Below are 26,409 nucleotides of genomic sequence, written 5' to 3'. Positions count from 1 at the left end.
TACAGAGCGTACCAAAACAGCCGACCCGCAAAAGCTGTCAGAACAATAAGTGCAGACACAGGGCATCTTACGACAGGCTACGCCGTACAGTTTTATTTACAGTACCTCTTATCAGTCAGGGAACAGTACGCAGCCTGCCAATTTTCAAAGGCTAGAACTGGGTGTTCTTTCTTTTGCTCAAGTAGATGTGTACGCCAGGCAGGGAGGTCCCCCCCCTTCTCCCTCTAAATCAAATCAGCAAAACAAAAAGTGATACCAAGCCAGAAATCTTGCAATGTACGCATGCATAAAAGGACTTGTTTGGAAGGGGTGGGGGTGGGGAGAAAGAGTGTTAAAGCCAAGGCAGAGAACAGAGCGATTGAATATGCAAATAGTTCAATGTTAATTTTACTATGTGAGTCACCAGGAAAATGTCAGCCAGCATCAGTGCTTATTACACCAGGGTTTCAGAAAAACAAGGAGAGATATTTATTAAAAGCACGGAACATCGGGGATGGAACATTCAAAAGCAATACATCAAGGAATGGTTATTTACAGGTTGTTTTCCCCCCATTTCTTTTAAAGCCTCTTGTTGAAGCTAGCAGCTTTAATGCAAACAGGTTTGTCCTCCCCCCCCCCCCAATAAATAAATAATGTTTTGGGTGGGATTTTTTTGTGGGGGAGGGGAGAAGGGAGAAAAGATAAAAGGTGGTATTTTTAGCAAGTTGTTACAGTATAAAGATATCTTCCGATGACTGACCCTGGAGAGATGGGACCCTGTGTGCTGCCAAGAGTCAGCTGTGTGTTCGAGAACATGCCTCATCCCCTTGGCACCAGATCCCCGGCCGGTCTTCCGCTGGTGTTTGTACAAGCAGATTTATGGGCCTCAGCTTAATAAAGATACTTGCTCAACTCAGCTGGCAAAAACAGACGGCTTTTTCCATTCAGGCAGGATTCTGCAGAGTCACCGAGGTCCTCTGGAATGACAGCAAGTCCTCGCTATGCTCTACCCTCTCCCTCACCCCAGGCCCTTGACCTGTGTCCTTCCAGCATGGGTGACTGGAAGAAAGTGGCACCTGTAATTCATACCCTACCCCTTTTGCAAAAGCCCAAGGCAAGCTCCCCGCTCTTCCCTCTTTGCCGTACAGTCACAATCCAGGAATATTTCCAGCTGACCCAGCACTCATTTGACTGAAAAAGGTGACAGCAATGGGCATGGATGGGGAACCGAGGCATAAAACCAGAGGCTGGCAAATAACTCCGAACTCTGGGAAGAAATGTTTCCAAACTCAACAGTGATCCAAAGCCTGCCTCAAATGTCCCAAATGTTATCTATTAAAAGCTATAGGAGAAAGTTTAACCATTCTACTCATCTAACTCCTGATGCTCAACAGGTAGGTGAAGCCTTGAGGCACCAAGCAGGACTTCGTTGTTCTGTTGGGCATCAAGACCACTTGCATTTCACCTGGCTGGAGACTCTTGGGTTAGTCTGGAAACCATGGCCAAATCCAGGTTTGCAGGACATTTAATCCAACCCCAGAAGGACTGGCTCCTTGTATTGTCAACAGGCCTGGCCAATCTGGTGACATTATGCTGCCTGCCAATCACAAGGGCTTATGGTGGATATTTCTGTTCCCTTGTGTGCCCACTAAAGCTTGATTTCCACTAAAGCTAGTCTAAACTGCTTGCCCTCCACTGTACCGGATGGCCAATTTGAGGCTATCCCTCATGGCGAATTACTCTGTCCTTGTGAAGAGCAGGTTGAAGAATATTTTGCTCATGTGGTTCTTCACAATAATTTCAACAAAGGTGACCCGATTGGTGGCTCCTGTTCTCTCAAAAATTTCCAGGTAGGGCTTCCAAATGGGATCTGACCTATCTTTTGGCAGACTCAAACAGATTATTAACAGAGAATGGAGCTACATTTTTCTTTCTGGGTGCAAAAACATGAAAGGCAATCTGCCCCGATAAACTCTACCCTGTCCAACAGCTGTTGCAATTTATAATCTGGTTATGTTATGCTATTATTTCTTAACTTACCTTTCATTTCCATATTTTAAGGCATCATGCTGCATAGCTCACTTTAGACATGTTTTAGATTTTCCTGATCTAATATACTTTGTATGTTATTTTGCTTGTATAGTCATTAGTGTTTGGTTTGTTTGGGTTTGTGATCACATAATCAAGAGATTCAGTGTTCCCTTCGGTGTCAGAAAAGGACCCTGATGCTTGTGCACTTGGCTGGGTTTCCAGATATGGGTCTGGTTTGAGTGTTTGATCCTAAAGCCCTTGCTCATGGTTAACTTATAGTGGGAACAAATGAGCTGGGATGGTACACAAATTCTTTATCCTTCACTGGTAGTTTTCATCTAAGAATCACCATCTGTATGCACTACGAGTAGAAGCCTTGCTGCTGCCAGGTTGGGAGGAACATGGTCAGGGTCAAGGCAGATAGTCCACACAAAAAAGGAAGAGAGGTGTAGCCAGAGGCCAAGAAGCAAGATGGTGGCCATGTGACACCTTCACTGTCAGAAGCAGTATGCCTCTAAATACCAGTTGCTGAGGAGCATGAGTGGCAAAAATGCAGGTGCGCTCATTTGGGCTTCCCATTGGGCATCTGGTTGGCCACTGTGAGAACAGGATGCTGGGCAAGATGGGCCACTGGTCTGATCCAACAGGGTTCTCCTTTCGTTCTTAAGCAGTAGATAGGAAGTGGGGAGAACAGCCTGGAACTGAAGGAAAAGAGCAGGCTGCAGGAGGAAGTAGAAAAGCAGGTTTTCGGCCAAACACATAAATTGTCTCTGCTGTAGCACCTCAGTCCACGAAGAGACTGGTCAAAGAACCCTGGAAAGTCAATCTTGTTTACTCAGAAGACTCCATCCATCTCAGTAAAATTATGAGTGGGATGGTGCAAGGCCAAGATCCATAAGCCCAGGTAATTCAACAACAGCGGAGGCAGGGACATACTTTGAAGAGCAGAGATTTGCACATTGGGCAGTGTGAGAACATAATGGGAGGCACAAGATGATTATGATAAACATGACTCAAGTGTGGATCGAATCAATTTCATACCTGCTTGGAAGCTAGAAAAGAGTTTGTGGGAGGTTCCTTGACGGGCAGGGTGGTGTATGTGTGTGTCTGTGTCTCTGTGTGTCTCATCCTTTTCAATTGAAAGGATGAGAAGTGGTGCTGGGGAAAGTAAACATGAGAGGGAAATGAAGCAAAAGAGAAAAGGGCAGCTGGGAAGAAGGGGTGGAGTCACAGAATCACAGAACTGTAGAGTTGGAAGGGATCCAAGGGTCATCTAGTCCAAAGTAGGAATCACAGCTACATAACCCATGATAGATGGCCACCCAACTTCTGTTTAAACACCTCCAAGGAAGGAGAGTCCACCACCTTAAGAGGTAGTCAGTTCCCCTGTCAAACAGAAAGTTCTTCCTAATGTTGAGTTGGAATCTCATTTCTTGTAATGTGAATCCATTGGCTAGGGCCCTACCCCCTGTAGCCAATCTTTATTTAATTTCATCTATTTTTACATCTTTTTTCGGTACAGTACTATGATGTGAAATCACCTTGAGACCATATGGTATAAGGTGATGCATAAATAAAAGAAACAAACAATTTAATAAACAATAATTCCTTCTTGGCACTGTTATGACTTGGAGTGTTTTCCTGCCCGGTCAAACTCCACTCTGGTGTCAGAGGCCTCCTTCGTGCAATGAGGTGCAGCACTTAAAGGTGTAGGAGACTCCCTCCTCCCTCCTTCACATATTTGGTGTAAAGCATAATACTCCCATTCTACCCATTTAGATATACGTTAGGTTTTGCCTTTGGTGGGTCTCCAAGGCAAAGGAAGTTCTTGGACAGCTCTTGGACACCCGCAGAGAGCACCTCTCTGTGCCACTGGTCTTCAGCTTGTGGGTCATGGCTTGATCCAAGCTGGGTTGCAACAGGAGCACCACCACCATGCAAATATATGGTAAAGGGTTTAAGAAATTGGTCCCAGAAGCATATTTTAGTTAAAAGTGGGTTTAACCCGTCCTATGCATCCTCACTAACTGACCACACCTCAAAGATTTTAGGAAGAGGAACTCTTGTCTTTATGGAGGTCACATCCTTGAGTTTGTTTGTTTTTAAAAAATACATTCAGTGGTTTTAAGCATGTCTAACTGATCCTGCCAATGGTCCAAAGCATAGCACAGCTATGACCCATCAGTTATTGTCTGAGTCCATGGGACTTCCTGGGATAAGATCAAATATTGCATGTGTGTATGTTAAACTCTGGCTTCGTAATAATAATAATAAAAACCAGCAAGGTGGTCCATATTTTATTTTTTATTTTTGATCTCAAGGTGGTGTATATAGTTGTTCTCCTCCTCCCCATTTCATCCTCACAACAACCCTGTGAGGGATGTTAGGTTATGAGATGGTGACTGGCCGAAGGTCTGAGCTTCATGGCTGAGTGGGGATTCCAACCCTGCTCTCCCAAGTCCTAGTCCAACACTCTAACCACATCATTCTAGGTTGCAGGGAGCAAAACAGAGCAACGCCATAAGGACATAAGAGGAGTCTTGCTGGATGAGGCCAAGGGCTAATCTAGAATGACATCCTGTTCTTGCAGTGGCTGTGTGTCCACTCTCTCCTGCAACTGTCGGGGGAATCAGCTGAACAGACCAGAAAAGGGGCAGTCAGGAGTGGGTGGTGAGTAGTGGGAGCAGGACAGAAAGCATTTCCTGGTCTTGAATATAAAACCACTGAATTCCATTTGGCAAATCTTCCGGGAAAAAAGGTTAGCACCTGGACATCCACAAATCCTTCTCTGAACTCTTACCTATTTTGCATTCGTTTAAAGAAGAAGAAAAAAATAGATTCTCTTCTACCTCCCCTGGGCTTTGGCGCTGAAAAATGCAGAGGCAATTGATCAGCTGCCAGCTGTCTGCCCCAGCTCCTTAGAATAAAGCAGCAGCAAGTCTTTAATATCTGTCTATATCTTCTGCAAAACATCCAGCGGGTCACAAAATACGCAGCCGGTTAAAGGATAGCAGGCGGGGGGGGGCAGCCTCCAAACACACTCATCTGTTCTGAAAGCACCACTTTGCTATTTTTAGACACCCCATAATACTCCCCAATACCCATTCAGTTTAATGGCTTTATTGAGGAGAAGAACTGGGGCTCCCTGGTTCGTGGCACTTCTGATGTTAGGAAGTAGTAAAAATGTTCTAACTGGTTAAAAATGACACTCGCCCAATTGCCTTTGGTGTGTCTAAAACCTTAATTGTCGTCACCCAGCCTGCTGGATGTAAAGATTCTCGCCGGTTTTCATAGCTTTGATTTCTACTTTCTTCTCCCCATAATTGAGGTGTTACATTACATGGTGCTGTGCTTGGCATTTTCAGAAAGGGGCAAGGAGCTGGACACCTAAACACTCTGACGACCAAGCAGCTTTGCATGCGAAGCGGGGAGGGGGGGGGGGGACTCCTTCCTGAGTGGCATTCAGAGTTTCCCTTCATCTTTTTCTCTTTCATTTTAGGCCACGCAAGAAGCAAGTGCACTAAACTGTGCACTTTTCCTGTATTATTATTATCAGAGCATTATTAAAGTGTACCTGGCAACTAAAACTGACATCAAAATTGCTGCCTGAGAAACTGGAAAGATTTGGGTTGTAACGGAGGAACTGAAAATGGGTAATGTTGAGAATACACAACTGGCGATTAAAGTTTCAGGCAATGGTGGGGGAGAAGGTAAGATCACTCCACTAAGCAGAATTGTTGTCTATGACCACCATTAATTTAATTTTATGGGGAAGCAACAGGCATAAGTTGCTATAGCACAAGAGACATGTTCTTCTTTCAGCAGAGACCAACCAAAAGATGATTCTAACTTCTCAAACACCTTTTTTTTTTTTCTTTTAAGGCAGTTCAAATTCACCATTACATGTTCTCAAGCAGATCACTGAAGAACATCTGTTCAAACACTAAAATGTCCTCGACATTTTGTCTCTCCCCTTTGCTTAGGTGTACAAATGTCTTCTGTGAATCTGCCCGCCCCCCACCCCACCCTCTGCCACTGTCCACTACAAGGCCAGGTAAACAATGATTCATATTTTCCCCAAACCTAGCCATTTTATAATTTAGCAAGGCGTCTGTGGTTCTGTACCCATTAAACTGTTCTTAACTGCAGCAACATTTGAGGAGGAGGAGGATGGATGGAAGGAGATGAAGAGTGAGAGAATGATGGGAAGGAGCAGTGAGAAGGTAAGACAGGAAGGATTCAGAATGGTCAGATAAGGCACTTGCAGATTTTGCCAGGATCAGGAGTCACACTAAGAGACACCAGGAGAAGAATGCAATCTCCTCCAAGTTCAGCTAAGTCAACAGCACAAGGAAAGGACTCGTGGGGACAAGTGAAAAAATGAATAAGCTTGAAGCAGCATTCACTTCAGGGTAGGAGTGATACAACACTTATCACCTCTTTGGCATAAGAGTAAGACCATTTCTCACCTGTACTACCAAGACATCTCAATGCTAGTGCTGCTTTCTTTGGCAGCATAAGCCTGTTTGCTAAAACCTCTTCAGTGTGTCTATTCCTGTTGCTGATACCTTTTATGAGTCCCAACAAATGGCCCACACCATTGGCCGGCCTTCTGCATTCATCCTTCTAGAGCAGGGACGTCCATCTCCCAACAGACTGCGATCTACTCACAGAATAAAAAACTGGCAGCGATCAGGTCAAAGTTGTTGAGCTTTTTTTAAGGGAGGAAAGTTTCTGAATTGAGTAAGGGGGAAAGGGGAAAAGTCGCTCATCAACAGGTCCCCAAGGAAACAATCTGCGGTCATGCAAAAATGCCACCACAAAGGAACCTCCCAGGGATTGACCAGTTGACCGTGATCAACCTGTTGGACATCCCTGTTCTAGAGCAACTGATCAGCAGAAGGGCTCCACCTTGGAGGGAAATGACAACCGACAGATATATCAATGGAACACATGGGATTGCTTAAGGGCTCCCAGGCCCTTCTTCCTTGTTCAAGCAGATTGGCTCCATTCACAGTGAGTGGGCTGTCAACCATAAGCAGATGTTGGCTTTCCTGCCAATCACATGAGCAGCGACCCACATCCCTTCTGTATATATAAAGAAAGGAGAAGTTGCCAGTTCCAAGCTTGTGCCCAGAGGATTAGTAACCCAGGGTTGTCACAAAAACATTTAGGAGAGCCAATCCATGAAGCCACCTCAAGATGTGATGCTGTCTTCAATGGACTGGTATAACTTAAGTGGTTTCGCTTGCGTCCAGATTGGAAAGTATAGCATCCCAGTCCAAACTTCTTCATCCCCAATTGTTGCTGCATGTTGTGTTGAGTAACACCCTGGAAGCAGCTCCTCATAAGGCCAACTGATTAACCCAACCAATTCAGATCTGCTGGAAAGTAAGAAAGCTGGAGAATCAGCATTTATCCTCCCAAACACACCTTCTGGAAAGGTATTTTGCACATGATCCCATCATGCTGAAGGTCTGGCTGATGATATCTAGCCCAGCATCCTCTTCTCACAGTAGCCAACCAATGCCCCAGTGGGAAGCACACTGGGGTTAATTTTGAACTGGAAAGTAAATCTTTCCTGGGTCAGACAAACTGGTGATTCTGGGTTTTATATGGTCTCCCACAATGTGGGATTAGTGGCTTGGATCACTTGCCTGAGTCATCTGGAGTGGTTTGTTTGCTGGACTGTGTCAACATGGTGTGGGTCTGCTTGATTTAGCTGGCAGCTTGTGGTTCCTGGTGCTCTGGAATCTGGATGCAAGATACCAAGGAGTTCTCTTGTGTAAGCCCATAGAAAGGAATGGGAATAGAGAGTCATGGGTGCAACTGCTCTCTAGTGATGTAATATCTTGCTCCTCAGCTAACAACTGTATTTTTTTATTCAGCTTTGTCATGGCCAATGGCTAGTACAATAAAGTTATTTGGATTGGAGTTAACAACTGAGCTTTTTGGCCAAACCAAAAGAAACTAGCAAGATAAGAAGCTGAACTCAGAGCAAGACTATGCAGCTGAGGGGGTGGGATTATGCAGTTAGGACAGTGCCAGACCTCTCTCAGCCTGAGATCCAGGTTAGGTGCTGCCATTCATAATGGAATGCAGGGAGACAGACGGGCAAATACCTCACCTGGCATAAGGTAAGCCTTTCTGTTCCAAAAAGAAAATAATATGGTGGTGAGTATAAATAATAAATTATAATTACATTATTATTATTATGAGTTGGGATGGGGCATAAGTTCAACTGAGTTCATATTTAAGAGCTGAAGATTCACATTTTCTGAACGAACGTGAGAATCGAAACACAGCCAGAATCTGAAATTTCTTTGAAATTCGCACTTTTCCAAATTTCCTAATGCAGTTCTCTAACCAAACAATGTTTAAAAAACTGCATTTAACAGAGGAAGCTGTGGCTAAAAATGAATGTACTGGTGGAGCTAACATATAAAGATGCTTGAGGGGAAACGGTTTGCCAAACTATGTACGTTAGTCAAAACTGCAGGCAAAAAATGTGTTTTATTAGGAGATATTCGCACGAAAAACCTAAAGGAATTTAATCAGGATTAGGGGATAAGTTCACAAATGGCTGCAGAAGTATGGAGAACTGAAATGAAGACTGCAAAACTGAGAAACTGAGGGACCTGAAATGGGTGGATCCAGCCGAGACCATATAACACTGGTACTGAAAGACCTCAATTGGCTCCCCGTATGTTTCCGAGCACAATTCAAAGTGTTGGTGCTGACCTTTAAAGCCCTAAATGGCCTCGGCCCAGTATACCTGAAGGAGCGTCTCTACCCCTATCATTCAGCCCAGACACTGAGGTCCAGCTCAGAGGGCTTTCTGGTGGTTCCCTCCCTGCGAGGTTACAGGGAACCAGGCAGAGGGCCTTCTCGGTGGTGGCGCCCACCCTATGGAATGTCCTCCTATCAGATGTCAAGGAAACAAACAACTATCTGACTTTTAGAAGACATCTGAAGGCAGCCCTGTTTAGGGAAGTTTTTAATGTTTGACGTTTTATTGTGCTTTTAATTTTCTGTTGGGAGCCGCCCAGAGTGGCTGGGGAAACCCTGCCAGATGGGCGGGGTATAAATAATAAATTATTATTATGATTATTCCACCCCTAGTGCTGAGCTGCTTCCAGCCTGAACCTGGGCAACGTGACCTCTCCACTAGATGGGCCCCCGCAGGAGAGGGCTTATACACAAGCCCTTCAAAACTTGTCTTCTTGCATCCCATTTTTCATCATAACAATGACCATTCTGTTAGCATAAAACATAGAGCACGGCACCAAAACTGACCAGGGGATAAAGGCACACACCCAGAGACACTCCCCTCTCCCGTATATTTAGCCTGTTTACACCGAAAGCGCCACGAAAATGAACAGTCAGGTTCTTGGCATCAACCTCTGCTGTTGAGTTCGGGCCAGAACAACTCCAAACTGCATCCCCTTTTCCAACCACAGTTTCATAACTCGCATATTTTCTGACGTTGCAATCCTCAGAAATTTCACAGGCACCAGATACTCCCTTCCCCTGCTAGCCAGTGAGGGTCATGTGCTATTAATTAAAATAAAACGTTAGGCTATATTTGTATAGTGTGAGTGTTAAAACTGATGTGAAAATTGGGGGGGGGGGAAGAGAAAAAGAAGGAGGGGGGAGACAAATATGGATTTGTAACAAAAAAGTAAAAAAAAAAAGTGGCAAAGCAAATTTATGCATTGCCGTCACTTTACTACCTAATTAATTCAGTCATTTTTTAAAAAAAACAACAACAACAACACCACAATTTTATTTATGTTCCATTTACCACATCAAAAGTGCAAAGGGGAAGGGGGGGGAGAGAACATGCACACACAACAACACTCCCCACACATTGATGCTAAAATAATACCTCAAGGCATCTATTTTTAATCAGTCTAAAAAAAAACACAAAACGCTGGATTCTATACAATCTCTCTTGGGCAGACCACCAACGCTCGGAAAGGGAAACAGCCAAGTCTTCCAAGTGCCCTTGCTGGCTGCTGAAAACTGTTCTTGACAAAAAGAGAGAGAGGGAGAGAGAGAAAGAGAGAAAGAGAGAAAGAGAGAGAGAGAGAGAGAGAGAGAGAGAGAAAGGGGAAAAAAACCCCCACAGAAATCCATAATGGCCTCAGGCTCCTCTCCAATCTATTTTCTGCTCAGCTGGTTTTAAATGAAGTTATTATGAGTCATTAAAACACCCGCAAGCTTGTGGAAGTCAGCCAATTACAATTTTAAATTTAGCCTGTTCTCTACCCCAGTCCCTTGGTTTCTTCTGTTGCCCACAAAAAGCCACTGGGTTTGCTCTGGTTTAATTTCTACTCCTTGCACACACACCCCCAAAAAAGATCCCCCTCCGCTCTATACCCAAATTTCACTCAAATTTCAAATGTATATGATTAAAATAATATTGCATAAAGAAGCAGATGGGATAAAATGTCACACACAGAGACCTTCCCAGTTTTGCATGTCTCAGATTACTATTACTGCTGCTACCACTACTACTACTACTACTAACTACTACTACTACTACTACTAACTACTATTACTACTACTACTAATAATAATAATAATTCTATCACACATATACTCATCAAAAGTGTGTATTAGTTTTTTGTTTTGAATGTACATATAGTTCAACAACAGACTTCTAAGTGGAGCATGACTGTCAGGGTGACGTCATCATACCTGATGTCTTATTTCATTATCAAACCTACAGGATAATGGTCTGGGCCAGACTATTAAAGGAATGTACTAATTCCTCCCCCCGGCAACTCCCAACGTCCATGTAAGTGAATCCCTTCCTGAAGGATCAGTCATACAAACCACACTAGACTGTTGCGATCCTGGTGCAGAAATAATTGGCACCATCTTCCCAAATCCACATTGGGCAAGGGGGGGGGGGGGACAAAGACTCTAGGAACAGAGGAAGACATGGAGGGCAGGTCCCGGGAGCTGAACCTCCCTGCAGATCTCTGGGAGCTGACCCTCCGCCTGTGAGACTAGACGCTCCACCACTGATCTAGCAGGCCCTGGTGTCAGGCATCAATAACTATTTCAGGGTCTTCTGCAAACCCCATCCATGCTGTGGCCAGAATAGATGATCCACCCACTCTAAATGGTGCCCAGAAGCATCCCCACAACAGCCTGGAAAGTCAGGCCTGTATGAAGAGCATCACTGCAACGGAGCTGGAGAGTTTAGATGGCATCCTGTGATCACTTGGTGTCCTCTGAGTTACAGCAGATGTTTCACTGGATTCTGAGCCTTCCTGACTCCCCTGAGGCGGCTGCTAAAGCCTAGATGGCTGCCACTGGACTGTTGTTAGCCAGGGCTCCCGCTTCTTCTCTGGACCAGCTTTTCGCCGCCGGTCCACACGGCTCCGATGAGCATCCCGCCCTATGCTAATAGCCGCAAGACAGATGAATGCTCAGGTGTCACTGATAATATGGCTTCTGCCTCTCACCCTCCCTCCTCTCCGTGAGCAGACAGTGAGCGGTGGCTGAGAGCTTTCTCAGCGCGCCACCAAGACATCAATTCTGCCTCTTGATTTCCTTCAGACAACAAGAGCGCGAGGCGTGCACGCTCAACGGGCAGCTTCTTTAAAGGAAATTTTTAGAAGGGGGGGGGGCGGAAATCAGCATTTGGGAGTGGAAAGCACAGGGGAGGCAGGCTCAAAGGCACCCAGGCCAAAGGAGCCAACCCTCTTCCCATGAGGAGTGCAGTCAGATGCTTGTGAATCTGTGAAACACAGCTGAGGATGGAAAGAGCGAAGCATCTATTTTGGGTCCGTGTGTCATTTTGGTTCAGCAAAATAACAAACAAACCCCCAAACCACACACACACACACACACACGAGAGAGAGAGAGAGAGAGAGAGAGAGAGAGAGAGAGAGAGAGAGAGAGAGAGAAAGTAAGGTTATTACATAATTGCTGCTCCCCCCACCCTTAAAGTAATGTTCTATCCAACAGACTGAGCTGGGAAGGGGTGGGGTGGGATGGGGGCGATGGCGACAAACCCCATTCCAAAAATCCAACAGCCTGTGTTCCGTTTCAGAAGGCACAGAGTGTACTGTACGGCCTATAAAACTCCAAAACAGCCTCCAGACACTTCTGCAATCGTCCTCCATCAAAACACTTTGCCTTGCATACAAAAATAAGATACAGGGCTGAACGGAATACACAATCAGGCCATTACAGTACAGGGAGGCTGCTACTTAGCAACGAGGGGGCTTTAAAGCTGAGATGCAGGAGAGGAAGCAGAAATCTGTCGAGCCTGTTGGGCAAATGATAAACATTAGCAGGTTTTTGTTGGGTTGTGTTGGGGGGGGGGTTGAAGGGGGAACTACAGAAGCCGTGCAAAAAAAAAAGGGGGTGGTGGGGTGGGGAACAATAGTGTGTGTGCTTTTTTGGACTGCGTACATTAAAATAACAAAAGAGGGAAGGAGAGGGCAGAGGTTCTGAATAAATAAATCAGCTCATCATCTGATCTTCAGCTGACGGCTAGCTGCAAACATGGTTGAAGTCTCGTTCGCTCCCCCACCACCCAAAAAGGATGGAGGGGTGTTTTCTAATACAGTGACCTCTGCTGAACTCTTAGAATGTTCTCCATCTCGTGCAGAGGTCTACCAGTTTTTTTTTTAAGAAATGAAATGAAATGAAATGAAAACATGAAGGGCTGGCCATAGGGTGGAGAACCCATGCATTTCGCAGAACTGCCAACGGCACCGGGCAAAAATAATCCATGACTTATTGGCTTTCAGAAGGGTCTTTTGGCATCATCTTTGGTGCACGGTCGGGGGGGGGAAGGGGGGCTCGCGTCAGAACGCCGTAAATAGCGGAACGGAAGGGAGCTTTAAAAACAAGAAAGAGAGACAGGCAAACGGGAGTGCTGAGAAATAAAATGTATTTCATCAGGTAAAGGCTGCTGGGGGTGGGAGGGGAGAGAAACATGCTGGCTGGCTGCATCAGCAGCAGCGAAGATCTTTGCCAGAACAGGAGCTCAGACGCAAAACCATATTATTCTAGTAAGCTTAAACTCTGAAGGCTGGGGGGGGGGGGTGAAAGGCAGGAAGGCGGGGTGGGGGGGGGAGAGAGAAAGAAATGTATTTTTCATCAGCAAGTGTATAATTTATAAACAGCATTAAACAGTTTGTGTTTTCTTTCTCTCTCCCCCCCCCTCCTCTCTTGGGTTGGACAGCACTCAAGCCTGCATTAATTTCTGCTCTGGGTACAGTGTGTTCTTGGAGCCACATCTGCCAGTGATCATAAACTCTCTGGAATGCTGGCAGAACATCCAGACCCTGCCAGCAAGCCGATGACATCACTCTGGGAATAAATTCGGGATGGCGGCCAAAATTCGAGGCGGCGAGAAGGGGAGGGGAGAAAAGGAAGAGAGTGGGTTTTTTTTTTTAGAGAGAGACTCTGGAACAACATGAGCACTTCCTTTTCCTCTTGTTCTTTAAAAAGCCCGCTCCTTTGGGTTGCATCCAACTCACTTTTACTCAGAGTAGACCTACTGGAATTAGTGGACCGAAGTCAGCTATGCCTGTTGGCTTCAATGGGTCTGCTCTCAGCATGATGAACATTGAATGGATGCAACCCTTTGGGGTCACTTAGAGCAGTGGTGAGGCCCTCCTGTTGTTCGGCTCTAATTCCCACTAGTCCCAGCCAGCATGGGCCAAGGATGCTGGGAGCTGGAGGCCAACTGGGATAGCTCAGCTGGTAGAGCATGAGACTCTTAAGCTCAGGGTTGTGAGTTCAAGCCCCATGTTAGGTGAAATATTTCTGCATTGCAGGGAATTGGGATAGACGAGCCTTCCAATTTTGTGATTCTATGAACATCTGGAGGGCCGCAGATTAGCCACTCTGATCTAGAGGAAAAAATACTTGATTTTTAAAGGTGTTCCTAGAACTACTTCAAAATAAGCCAAGGGTGGTCTTTGAGGGCAACAGTGAAAGGGAGGGAGGGAGGGAGGGAGAGAAAGACCAATGCCAAATGACTCATGTTAAAGGAGGGCTGAGTGAATACCATAGAATATTCATAAACAGTCTCACAGCTTAGGGGGGAAATGAAAGCACAAAAATATTGACACACCATGTAGATTCTTTGAATGATGTGGGAAACTTGTTTGACTAAGGGAAGTGGAGAAGAATAGAGCAGGACCTGGATACAAGGCACTGGATATTGTGGGTGGAAAGGGTGTAAGGTGCAGGAGCAGGAAAATGAGAAAGTACAGAGTCCAGTGGCAGAAAGAACAAGAGGCAGGAGGGTGGAGAGGCCAATAAACTCCTTTCCTATGAATTCTCCTCATTTCTGAAACACACAGGCTTTGGCCAAGAAGGTTGTAACTGGGTAGCAAGAAGATGGTCCTGGTTATTATTGGAGGGAAGCAAGACTTGGGGTGTTAGATAGTGTTGCATTTGAGGCCTTGCATCAAAATGAGAAGGCTAAGGAGGGCTGCTGGTAACTGTTTGGTTGCTTCTCTCTCTCTCTCTCTCTCTCTCTCTCTCTCTCTCTCTCTCTCTCTCTCTCTCTCCCCCCCCCCCATTTAGGTCTTCTTTTGTTATCCAGTGCATTTTGCTGCCCCTTGTTCAGCAGCCTCATCTGCACCAGGCAAATCCACCCGTCTGTCTAGCAGGACACTTCTCTATTCTTGTCACACAAGCAGCTGAAGTCGAATAGCCGGCACCGCCTCACCTTCCCACCATGGAGACATACACATCAGAGGGGAGGGAAAGGAAGGCATCCTCTGCCTTTCAAGGCTCTCATGAAGAAAGAGGAAGAGGGTGACATGAGGACAGACCCCCCGGGACCCCCAAATTTCAATTGCATCCAGTATATTGCTCCAGCAGTCATGGTGCAAAGGATGCTTGAAGTTGACGGTTCATATAAACAACAGACCCAGAATGAGCCAAAAGGTGACACTAGGACCTTCTATGGTGAGGGACTTCTCCATTTGCTTATGTCATCAGATCAACAGGCGCCATGGACACTCAATGTGCTATATAGATCTATCATCATAATTTGGGAGGTGTTAAAAAGCATCCTCCACTTTCAAAATGGCATAAGATCTGTGGATCTTGGGGGACGCTGGTGGCAACTCACTCGTGGTGGCAAGACTTGGGTCATCAACGTACAACCCAGCTTCAGAGTTTGCCTTTGCAGCACTGCTCACTGGGAGCAGAAATGCCACACCACATTGATGAGGGCATATGACCGGGTTGGAAAGATCTGTAGGGAGCATGGATTGCTGCCACTCTCATTCACCTGAAACCCGTCCTCAACCCATCTCTGCAATTGCCAAAATAACCCTTGCTGAGGAACTGGAGCAGAGATGGGCATCTTGGGCTCCTTATCCCGGCACACTAGTCTGCTCCTCTCTGCCCAAAGCAAAAGGGTCCCATGGGTGAGTTAGGGGCCAGAAAATGTGGCCAATCTGAGTTGGATTCAGAGTTTGTAGTTACCTATCACTGCCTTAGGAGCATTCCATTTTTACCATATACCACTGCCCCACGTGTTCCATGCCTATGTTAACAAATAGGGTTTGTGTGCTTTGGATACCTATAGTTATTCCAAGCATACATGCAATGGTTGCTACAAACACTGCCATGATAAAGCACACCCACACAAAACTATAGACGGAAAGGACAATGATGGAGTGGTTTTATTGGAGAGTGGTACTGTTGCAAGTGAAGGGTGCCACCTTTATGCCACTTGGTACAACATTTCGCAACACTGCTGCCTCCGTGTTCTTTGTAGTGCCCATGTTGTGATTGTCTGCTCATCGGCCTTACAAAAGCACCATATGCAAAAATGACATCATCATCATCATCATCATCATCATTATTATTATTTCTGAATATTATTCAGCTCATTATCTGCTTTCCACAAGAGTCTCAAGCAAACTTACAAATGCAAGCAAATGCACGATGCAACAGAGGAAAACAAAATAATTTATAAAAAAAAACAAAGCAGTCAAACCATAACAACAAGCTCACCACTGCCTAACCTGAGAGGATAATCAACGGCTGGCAGGAAAAGAAACAACACTCAAATGCCTGGGAGAAGAGAACTTATTAGTCTGATAGCGGAAAAGTTGTCCAAATATAAACAGTTAACTTACTAAACCTCACAATAATTTCATAATTATCGGTATTTTAATAGTATAACCAAATCAGTAATTTTTGATATAACTGTAAAAAAACTACTCTGAAAATTTTATTATTCCAAAAAACAAAACCTTCCTCCGGTTGTAAATATTAAGATTATACCAGCAAGAATTAGTCTTTCTGTAAATAAATAAATAAATAAATAAATAAATAAATAAAGTCTTACTGACTAGTGATTTCAATCATGATTTCAATCGTGATTCAAATCAATTTGATTTAAATCAAATCCACCCTGGTCAAAGCCGAGCCATTCTTAGGAGCACAGGAAGATGCCTTATACCACGTCATGTTCTTGGTCCATCAAGCTCAGTATTGCTTACAGCTGCCCTCCAGGGTTTCATATGGGAGACAAATCCCTGCTGTACCTGGATATTCCATGGGGAATTAAACATGGGACCTTCTGCAGAGATACAACCCTTCCCCACCAGGAATTTCATCAGCTCTCCTCTCTTTAGGGCTGGTCCGTTTGTGGGTGGCTGCATCTCTGGTGGACAGAGACTCAGAGGGTTTGAGAAGAGGCCCAGAACAAGGAGTTCAGTCCTCCGGTGCACAATAAAAAGATACATGCATTTCTGATGGCAGTGCAGCAGCCCTGACCTCCATAGGGCACAGCGGCAACAGGGGCTGCCCTGATCAATCCTGTTATTTAATGTGAGGGTTTATCGTTTGTTAATTGATTTTTTTAAAAAATAAAAAACCCCTCTATCATCAGGTATCGCTCGTAAACACCTGATTAGTTAACGCGCATCCGAAGTGAAATTAAAAAACGCCACACATACACAGCTCTAACTTCAATTAAGCCCAAGGTTTTACAACGATGTAGGCAAATACTACAAAACATGTTAAGTGCAGGCAGGGGTGGGAAATGGGACAAACAGCAGATAGGGGGGCTGCCTGGTCCACCTAGGGAGTCAATTTCTAATTAAACAAGTTGTGAATTTATCCGAGAGAGAGAGAGAGAGAAACAGGTTTTAAAAAACAATCCATTGTTCCAGCGTTAAGAGGAGGCCTTCATTCAGTCAAATCAGTGTAAGCTTATCTGGGGATGGAGGGAGAGCAAAAAAGGAGGGTGGGGGCAGAGAAAGTTGGAATAAAACAGCCCAGGGGGGTGCCGGTAGCTTTCATAAACAACAGCCCTGGAATTTAACGCGGTTGTTTTCAAGTACCAGAGCAGCTCCTCCCTCCCTCCCACCCAGGCAGGAAAGGGGGGGGGGAATCTTTCATGATGACAAACTTGGCTCGACGCTCACTGTACATACTGTACCCGCAAAGCAGGCAGCCAGCCAGCCAGCTGCTGGCACTGGGCCAAAACGACAACAACAAACAGAGGCAGCGTGCGCCAGAGAGGAGAGGGAGGGAGGGAGGGAGGGAGGGGAAGGGAAAACACAGCTGAGAGGCAGCAGAGCGCTCTCTCCACACGGGCCGACACCGTGCTGTCCCCACCCCTGGACAGCGCGAACGGACGCTGGGGAATCGCCGGCAGGTTTGGCGAAACCTGGTTTTGCAATCCTTGCATTCAGTGGTTACAGAATATTCACACACACACTCCACTCTCCCTTACATGCACGCACAAACACAAAACATGAATTCTGTACATCTTGTTTCCTAACATGATCTATTCAGCCAGCCGGCTGCTTGCATGGACTCAAAGGCTGGATTTGGCGTCTGGTTTCAAGGTGATGGGGCTAACCTATAAAGGTCTAAATATCTGAAGAAAGGGAGTCAAATATCTGAAGCAAGACCCCCTTGCTGGCTGAAAATGTGCAGGCAGTCCCTCCTTGACACTCCGCACTGGCAGGCACGCATTTGAGGTGAGGCATGGAAGGGCCTTATGCTCAGTGGCACCTTGTCCCTGGAACCCTTTCCTTGGGGTGCCCTTTCCTGAAGCGTATCTGCCACTGACTCTCATCCCAGCCCATTACAGTACCAGGTAAAGACCTAACAACAACAACAACAAAATCCTTCCAGTAGCACCTTAGAGACGAACTAAGTTTGTTCTTGGTATGAGCTTTTGTGTGCAAGTACAAACTTAGTTGGTCTCTAAGGTGCTACTGGAAGGAATTTTTTTATATTTTATTTTGTTTTGACTATGGCAGACCAACACGGCCACCTACCTGTAACAGGTAAAGACCTAGTTATTTGGCTGGGCATTTACTGGATGCTAACACTTCCATGTGGAAGGAAACTGCCTTGCTCTGCAATGTTTATTGCAAAGTTTTGAAATTTTAAGGCTTTAACTGTATTTTTTACCTGTTATTTTACCTAAATTATTTATGGTTTGATTGTTTCACCGGTTTGGATATTCTGGGAACTGTGATTTGCACTGCACCTTGCTTTGAGAACTTACAATAAAAGGTGCATTTGCAATGTTTCACATATAGATAGATAGATGATAGATTAGATAGATAGATGATAGATGATAGATAGATAGATAGATAGATAGATAGATAGATAGATAGATAGATAGATAGATTTGCATTTGTGCTGAAACCATATACTTCCTCTCCATAATTTTTTGGCCCTATAAACAGGATATATAAGTGGACAGCTACATTCCGGTTATTTTCAGAGTTAGGGCTTAATTTCAGGAGGTGCAAATGTGCAATTAACCTCTCCCCAACACAACTGAAATCCCACCACAATTTCTTGTGTCAACTGACATCCCCCATTCCGAAAAATGTCCCAGGGAACACATGGAGCTTCAGCAACCCTGGCATATTTTGTCACCTTCCAGAATTAACCCACCTGACTCCAGGGAAAACTGAAAGAAGTAACAGACTTTTGCCCACCCTCTTATCACCCTCAAACATAGGTTGAATGTTCTCTTCATACCTACAGCAAAGTTTTCGCTGGGTGGAAATGTGGAGCTCTGCTGGAGGGACGATGTTTCCCTTGGAACATATTCCTATATTTCTAAAACTGGCCTGGCACCGTACCACCTGCTTCATGGACACGCTCACCATTAAAGTTCTTCCTCAGTGGTAGAGCATCTGCCTTGCACACAGAAGGACTTAATTTCAACCCCTGGCACCTTCCTGTAAAGCTGGACAGACCCTTGTCTGAAACCCTGGAGAGCCACTGCCTGTCAGTGGAGACAGAGCTAGACTGGACCAAGGCATCTTCCTTTCTTCCTCTGTTCTAAGGCTGCAGTTTCCCATCATGCTCAGCTTCTGCCCTTTGACAGCAAGGCAATCAACAACTGAGTTGTTTTCAGCACCTTCCGAAACCTTTTTTGGTCCATCAAGCCTACCCAGGCATGTAATTTTAGCACAGAATTTTGACATGGGAGTTTAGTAGTTATAAAGTTTTTTTTAAAAAAAAAAATTACTGGTTTTATTTTGCAAAATGTAACCTGTTTTTAAATTGGTGTTTTAAGTGAACACATTAGACCGTCTGTTCTGAGCCACTCAGAGGTCTTTTGTTCCAGTAAGCAGTATCTAAATTTTGTTAAATAAATACATGCAAATCTCTGTGAACACCCTGCAACTGTTGCTTCCTTCCCATGCTTCCAGTGAGGACCAGACTGTAAATACTCCAGAAGCTAACAACCATAGCTGTCAACCCTCCCTGCTGTTCCCAATGCTATAATAAGGAAATTAAAAAGGGGGAAAGGTTGACAGCTATGCTAACAACTGGGACATGGTAGGAGAACCCTATCTGTGTCCAAGGCTGGTGTCAGGAATCAGCATAACTGGGCAATCGCCAAGGTCCACACTGCAGCAGTGAGTCCACAGCCAGCCCTTGGAGCCCCCAGGCCTTGCTTCTGCTGCCGTCTCTTGCTGCTATCACCTGTTCACCTATCTTTTCTAAGCAAGCAGGCCAAGGGAGAGATGCAGAGGGCTCGCCTTCCCCTTTCCCTCGGGACTGCTGTGTAGCTAGGACTCAAAAATAATATGGTGAATGAATGCACAGCAGTTGGGGATGAGGAACAAATTTGTGGTGGGCAGGAGGGGAGGGGTTGTTAGCTTTCTAAATTTTAATGAGAAACTACCTAATCTGCACATCTTGAACCAAGAACCAAAACACGGCCATCCTTTGAAATCTGCATTTCTCCGAATTTTGCAATGCTGTTTTCCAACCCAAGAATATGTGCAAAAATGTGTATACATATTAGGAGAAAGGGGGCATAAAAATGCATTTGTTACCGTAAATGATAAATGGAAAAAAGGTTGTTTTGGGAGAAATTGCAAAAAGAAAAAAGCACATTAGTCAAAACTTTATGCAAAAACTTGGGTGGTGGGTTAGGGTCAATTCACACTAAGATGCTGATGAATTTTCACGCTGAATTGTTTTATGTTAAAAGGAGAGTGCCCAATCAATGCAGAAATGTGAAAAGCTGATTTTAAGATTAGAAAAAAATGAAAAACTGAGAGAAACGAGATCTGACAGATTTTTCTCTCTCTGCACAAAGGCTACGCCAGGGTGTGTGCCTTTCTTTGTGTGTGAGGAGGTAAGAATGTTCAGGAAAGGGTTCCACTGTGGACATCCAAACCTCTGAGCCCCATAATCATCACACCATCAAAATCATGTGAGAGAGACTCCCAACCAGCCAGCCACTGGGTGGTCCCCCTGCCACTTCAGTTTTCTTGCTTAAATACCAACCCCCTTCTGCAAAGCTTGGGATTCATAAGCTACATAAGGAGCACAATTCAGAGAACTGAGTATTTGGGATGCTTGCACACTGAGTTGCTCTCGCAAGTAAGTTTGGGACTGAATTAACTTTCAGGGTGCCAAGCCTCCTCGCCCGCTTAGCATTCCAGCCCCTCGATAGCCATTTAATTAAGGAGCCTGCATAATTTGAGCCCAATCGTGAAATTCATTACAGGCAGCGAGTGCCTAATTCTGCAACAGTTTTACCAATGCAACTTCAGTGGATGCTCGGAGAATGCAGCTTTCGCAACACATACACGGTGATGCAGAACATATTGGTGGAGACAAAGATGGGCAAAATAGGGGGAGCAATGTCTGTCCATACTGGAAGGATGGAATAGTAATCAGCCACTTGGGATTCAAAGTCTGCCACTCCAGGGCTGTGCTTAAGCACCTGTAGTATCAAGGAGCCAAAGAAAACCATTCAGAACAGCAAGACCTGGCTCTGAGGACCTCTGACAAAGTGTAACCAATTGGTTTTAATGGCTGGGAAATCATTTAGAAATTGCAGTTTGTACTCTTCAACAGGGCAAAGTCTGAAGCATGGCTCATGGTCTGAATTGGTATGCATTTAAACCAGCAGTGTCCCTAACTCCAATGGCAATCTTTAGAAGTATGTTTCTGGTGCATGGAGAACTCTCAGGAGGAAGACCACAGATTCTAGCAGCCAAGGAGTTGAACTTCTGTGCATCCAATGGTCCTTTGTCCTAGCACAATGGCTACCATTATTTGGTAGCCTGTTGTCAAGTGGACACAGGACCACACTATGGACTAGAAAGCTGTTGGTTCAATCTTGTGCTGGTCATGAGTGGGCTTTGCTATTTTTCTCTTGACCAAGTCTGTCTTTGCAATACAGGGATAATACTGGCTTAATTTACAAGTGCTGCAATCCCATCAGAGCAGAAAAGACTATTTATGTATGTGTCCACAGTTGTATGGATGTTAATGGCCCAGAGATGGAAAGAAGACAAAGTCCCTACCAGAGAAGAATGGCAGATTAAGTTGATGGACTATGCCAGGCATAGGCAAACCCCGGCCCTCCAGATGTTTGGGACTACAATTCCCATCATCCCTGGCCACTGGTCCTGTTAGCTAGGGATTATGGGAATTGTAGTCCCAAACATCTGGAGGGCTGGAGTTTGCCTATGCCTGGACTATGCCAAAAGGGCAAAAATGGCCAGAAGAATCAGAGATCAGGAAGGCCAAAATTTTAATAAGGAATGGGGAAATTACATAATTTATCTTAAAAACCATTGGAAACAGCTAAAATCATTAGTAGGATTGGAATAACACTTGTCGTTTAATGTTGAATTTTGGATATAATGGAGATGAAAAAGATTTGGATTATTATAAAAGATGCAGGAGGAAATTGTTAACAAATGGACCCACAAAGGGGAGGAGGGAAGTACAGGAGATTCTTTGGAATATTGTTTCTTTGTTGGTTGTTGGATAATTGATTGTAAAAAATTTAAACTGCAAAACTAAATAATTTTTTTAAAAAAATACTGGCTTAACTTACCATGCCACCTGAGTGCTTAACAGAGGTGATATGATAGCTGTTTTGAAATATCTGAAGGGCTGTCACTTTGAAGATGGAGCTGTTTTCTGCTGCTCCTGAAGGTAGGATTTGAACCAATGTATTCTGACTAAACATTAGGAAGAACTTCCTGATGGTGATTGCTGCTTGGCAGGGGAACAGACCACCTCAGATGCTCATGGACTCTCTTTCATTGGAGGTTTTTAAATAGAGATTAGATGGCCAGCTGTTTGGGATTCTTCAGCTGTGATTCCTGCATTGCAGAGAACTGGACTAGATGACCCTTGGGGTACCTTCCAACTCTACAATTCTGTGATTCTATAGTGTTATCTCCATAACCTCGCCACCTCACACTCTTCACCCCCAGAAGCCCACACAGCAAGCTGCAGACACAAAATAATCTATGCAAAATAAGAAAAGCTGTTCTGTTCTTACAAGTCAAGACCTAACTCAGGCTGGTGACCAGGTATGTGAGCTTTCTGTTATCACACAAGCATCCTCAACAGGTAGGCCAGAGCAATATTTCACAGGGATAAAAAGGGAACAAGCTGGGTCACAGGTTAACAGCAAACAGGGCCAATTGTCAGCAAACAGCTCAGTTTGGTGGCTTTAGAAAACCTTGTTCTACACACACCTGTGATTTGATTCATTCTATGTTCTCCATGGAACATAGAGTGCTCACCGGGAGGACAGATCCTGAATCTGAGGCTCCAATACTCTGGCCACCTCATGAGAAGAGAACACTTCCTAGGAAAGACCCTGATGTTGGGAAAGATTGAGGGCACAAGGAGAAGGGGATGACAGAGGACGAGGTGGTTGGACAGTGTTCTCGAAGCTACCAACATGAGTTTGACCAAACTGCGGGAAGCAGTGGAAGACAGGAGTGCCTGGCGTGCTCTGGTCCATGGGGTCACAAAGAGTCGGACATGACTAAACGACTAAACAACAACAAATGTTCTCCATGATGAAGGGATATGTGAAACTGAGAGGCTTGCAACCAATTTTAAAATATACATTTTCCCCAACTTTCTCTCTCTTGCCTTTTGGAACAAGTCCCGCCTCATACACACATACCAGTCACTATTTATCAGGAGGGGGTGACAGAACATGAAATGCATTGACATCTGTTTTGGTCCTAAGTGTTCATCTTCTTGTGTGCTCTAAACTCAATATGATAGGGATGATGATAGAGTTTCAACATATTCCAATCCTGATTGAGCTAAAATACCATTCACCTGGAAAGTGGATGGGAGGAAGGAATGCCCCTCCCCCCATTTTTCCAAACTTACCTGAATGAGCCAATAAGTGCATCCGGAGCCGCAGGCTGTCAAGGAATCTTTTCCCGCACAATTCACATCCATAAGTCTTCATCCCACTGTGCAGTTTCCTACAGAAAGGCAAAAGATGGGAGGAAAGTGAGTCCTCTTGGTATGCTCAGAGATTTTGAGTGCCAAGGTGGAAAGAGTTTAATTTTAAACATCGGCACTTAACCCATGGGAACGTTTCACAAAATCTACTGTTACTGACAGATTCTCATCAGTTAAGAATCACAGGAAAGATATTATATTCAATTGGAAGGGTCAAGCAAGGGAGTTTTTAAACAACTGCATAGGCTTGTTGTCATAAAAAAAAAACAAAAGTATTCAAGACTTTTCCTGAAGCACTAATACATACAACCAAATAAGGTTTTAAAAGACAAGAGCATGCCCACAGACAACAAAAAACACACCTCTCACACACCTGGGCTGATGTGATGTGTGATAGGTGGGTTTTTTTGTTGTAGCCTTGCTCAACCCAGCCTCAGTTCTGCAACTGTAAAATGGGTGCTTTTAATGACGAATGGAATAGCCACAGACAGGTTTATGCTATAATTTTAAACATGTTCCCACCCCACCCCACCACCCCCAATCTAGTAGGGGCTGCTGAAAAGTCACAAAGTGCCTATAAAAAAATGTGGAAACAATTGGTGAGAAGAAACAGCAATATATTAGTTAAGGAAGGGCAGAAATGCCACCAGAATGATTGGAAGTGGGGAGGGTGGGGGATGAAGAGGAAAAAGTACTTAATCAACATCATGAGAGATTTATTTTCCTGCTTCCATCTCTGCTCCTAACCCAGGGCTGTGAATCTAGACACTTCCCAAGACAGGTGATGAAAGGCACCCATCCATGGCCTTTCTGGTTGGGAGCGTGCACTGTCTCTTTTATAAAACAGCTGCTCATCAAAGAGTGAACTGGTGAAGTTCTTGAGCCATTGGTCTCGCGGCCCAAATGATATTTAGCAGGCCGAGCTATATATATTAAGATGGGGCAGTAGCAGGACTGATCCCAAGAAGACGGAGGAGGAAATAGTTGCCCAACTTCTATCAGTTTTAAATTCCCATCACTAAAATTCGTCTACATCCCTATGACAAAGACACATGGAGCAAACAGCCACCCAATCACTGCTAAGCTACAGAGTGTATGGAGTATCACCCCCTGTCAATCAAATTCCTTCCCCAAACAGGCTCAAAGGGGCATGAACTATGAGAAAAGCAGCTGCCATCAGACTAGGGACACATCCCAGACACTTAAGGGGGGTACAAAGCAAAGCAGGTGAGGGGTGTGGTTTAGATAGGGGGTGTGGTCTAGAGAGAGTCCCAAGGGCAAATTCAGGAGGTCACCAGGTCTTGGGTTCCTCAGCCCTGCACTAAAAGTCCCACACAGCTCCTCCACACACACATTTTAACAGTGCAGAGGGTCACTACAACCAGAAGGTGGGGAATGTTGCCATAGAATAACACTGCCTAAATGTAAATGTGCTTTGCAGCATGCAGCAGTGAAAGGAAGCCTGAACCAGTTTAGCTGCATATTGCAGAATATAATGGCTAGCACAACCTGATCTCACATTTTTGCACCAGGGGTGGGGGGTGGGGGGTGGATTAACCACTTCAACCCAAGATGGTTTTGACCCTGAAATGGATTGATCGGTCTTCTGCATATAAAACAATCAAATAGGTTTAAGCTCTTTGATGGCCCATCCACTGCCAACAGGTGTGCAAGTTAAATGCTAAAATGCTCGGGTTTAAGTAGCCCTCAGCTGAAATGCCCTCACACCCACCTGCAAAATTTGCCCCTCTGTTTACAGGTGGCAAAACTAGGAGACACAGTTGTCCATCTCCAAAAAGACGGCTTTTTTGTATCCTCCCTTTGGTGGCCATGGAAGTGCCTCATTTAATTTTCCCCGCTCCCATTTCTTTGCACTTATACTTGCTACTGCCAGTAGCAATGGTGGTGCCTTCCAGTGGCCATGATGCAGTGCGATTCCATGAGTGCCTCAGGGAGAGGGAGAGAATGGAAGCCTGCTCTTGGTTTTCCCCTACTTTTGCAGGCCAGAGACCTCTGGGTACAAGGGAGACCTCCAGTGCTACTGGCTGCCACGGCTCGCTGTTAAAAAGCTGCAAAAAGTAAACACTACAAATCACCAACACTGTGGGACATATGCAAGGGGATCTAAACTAACTCACTTTTGAACCCCTGTGCCCAATTTTGGCTGGATACCAGGTACAGAATTCCATCAGAAATGGGAATAGCAGCAGAAATTGCCACAATTTGCATGGTCATCTGAAGTCAGGAATGGAAATCACACAAGGAAATATGAGCAGTATTCGTATTCATCTTGTTGTGTTTGCAAATCTTCCATAAATAATTACATTATTTTCTGCATTGTTTCTGATGTTTCCCTTCCATTGAAATTAATTACACACAGGCAGCTCCCATTTTTGCTGCGACCAATATGTGCTGCGACCAATATGTGCGTGATTGCACATACATGCACAAGACCAAACCTGGAAATGACCCAGAAACTTCATAAAGATGTCACCGAAACGTCACTAAAAGAGTGGAACAGGGATGGAGCAGGGGTGGAATAGGGTGTTTGCAGGCTTTTCCAATGGAATCTGATTTCACACAATTTCACATATGAACACAACCCCCACACAATGACCCGGAACGCAACCCCCACACAAACGGGGCATTGCCTGTAATTAA

General features: G+C 44.9%; 1 protein-coding gene across 2 annotated transcripts in view; it reads right to left on the bottom strand.

The window, feature by feature from the left end:
* ZBTB16 (zinc finger and BTB domain containing 16) overlaps nt 1-26,409 on the bottom strand; it is a 177,570-nt gene that overhangs the window by 72,808 nt on the left and 78,353 nt on the right. For both annotated transcript variants that reach the window (XM_033171723.1, XM_033171722.1), the window contains exon 3: nt 23,671-23,768. In XM_033171723.1, coding sequence (XP_033027614.1) covers nt 23,671-23,768 — 98 coding nt within the window. The remainder of the gene's footprint in view (nt 1-23,670; nt 23,769-26,409) is intronic.

Source organism: Lacerta agilis, chromosome 15, assembly GCF_009819535.1.
Source record: "Lacerta agilis isolate rLacAgi1 chromosome 15, rLacAgi1.pri, whole genome shotgun sequence".
NCBI lineage: Eukaryota > Metazoa > Chordata > Lepidosauria > Squamata > Lacertidae > Lacerta > Lacerta agilis.
This window is presented reverse-complemented; position numbering and strand designations above follow the sequence as displayed.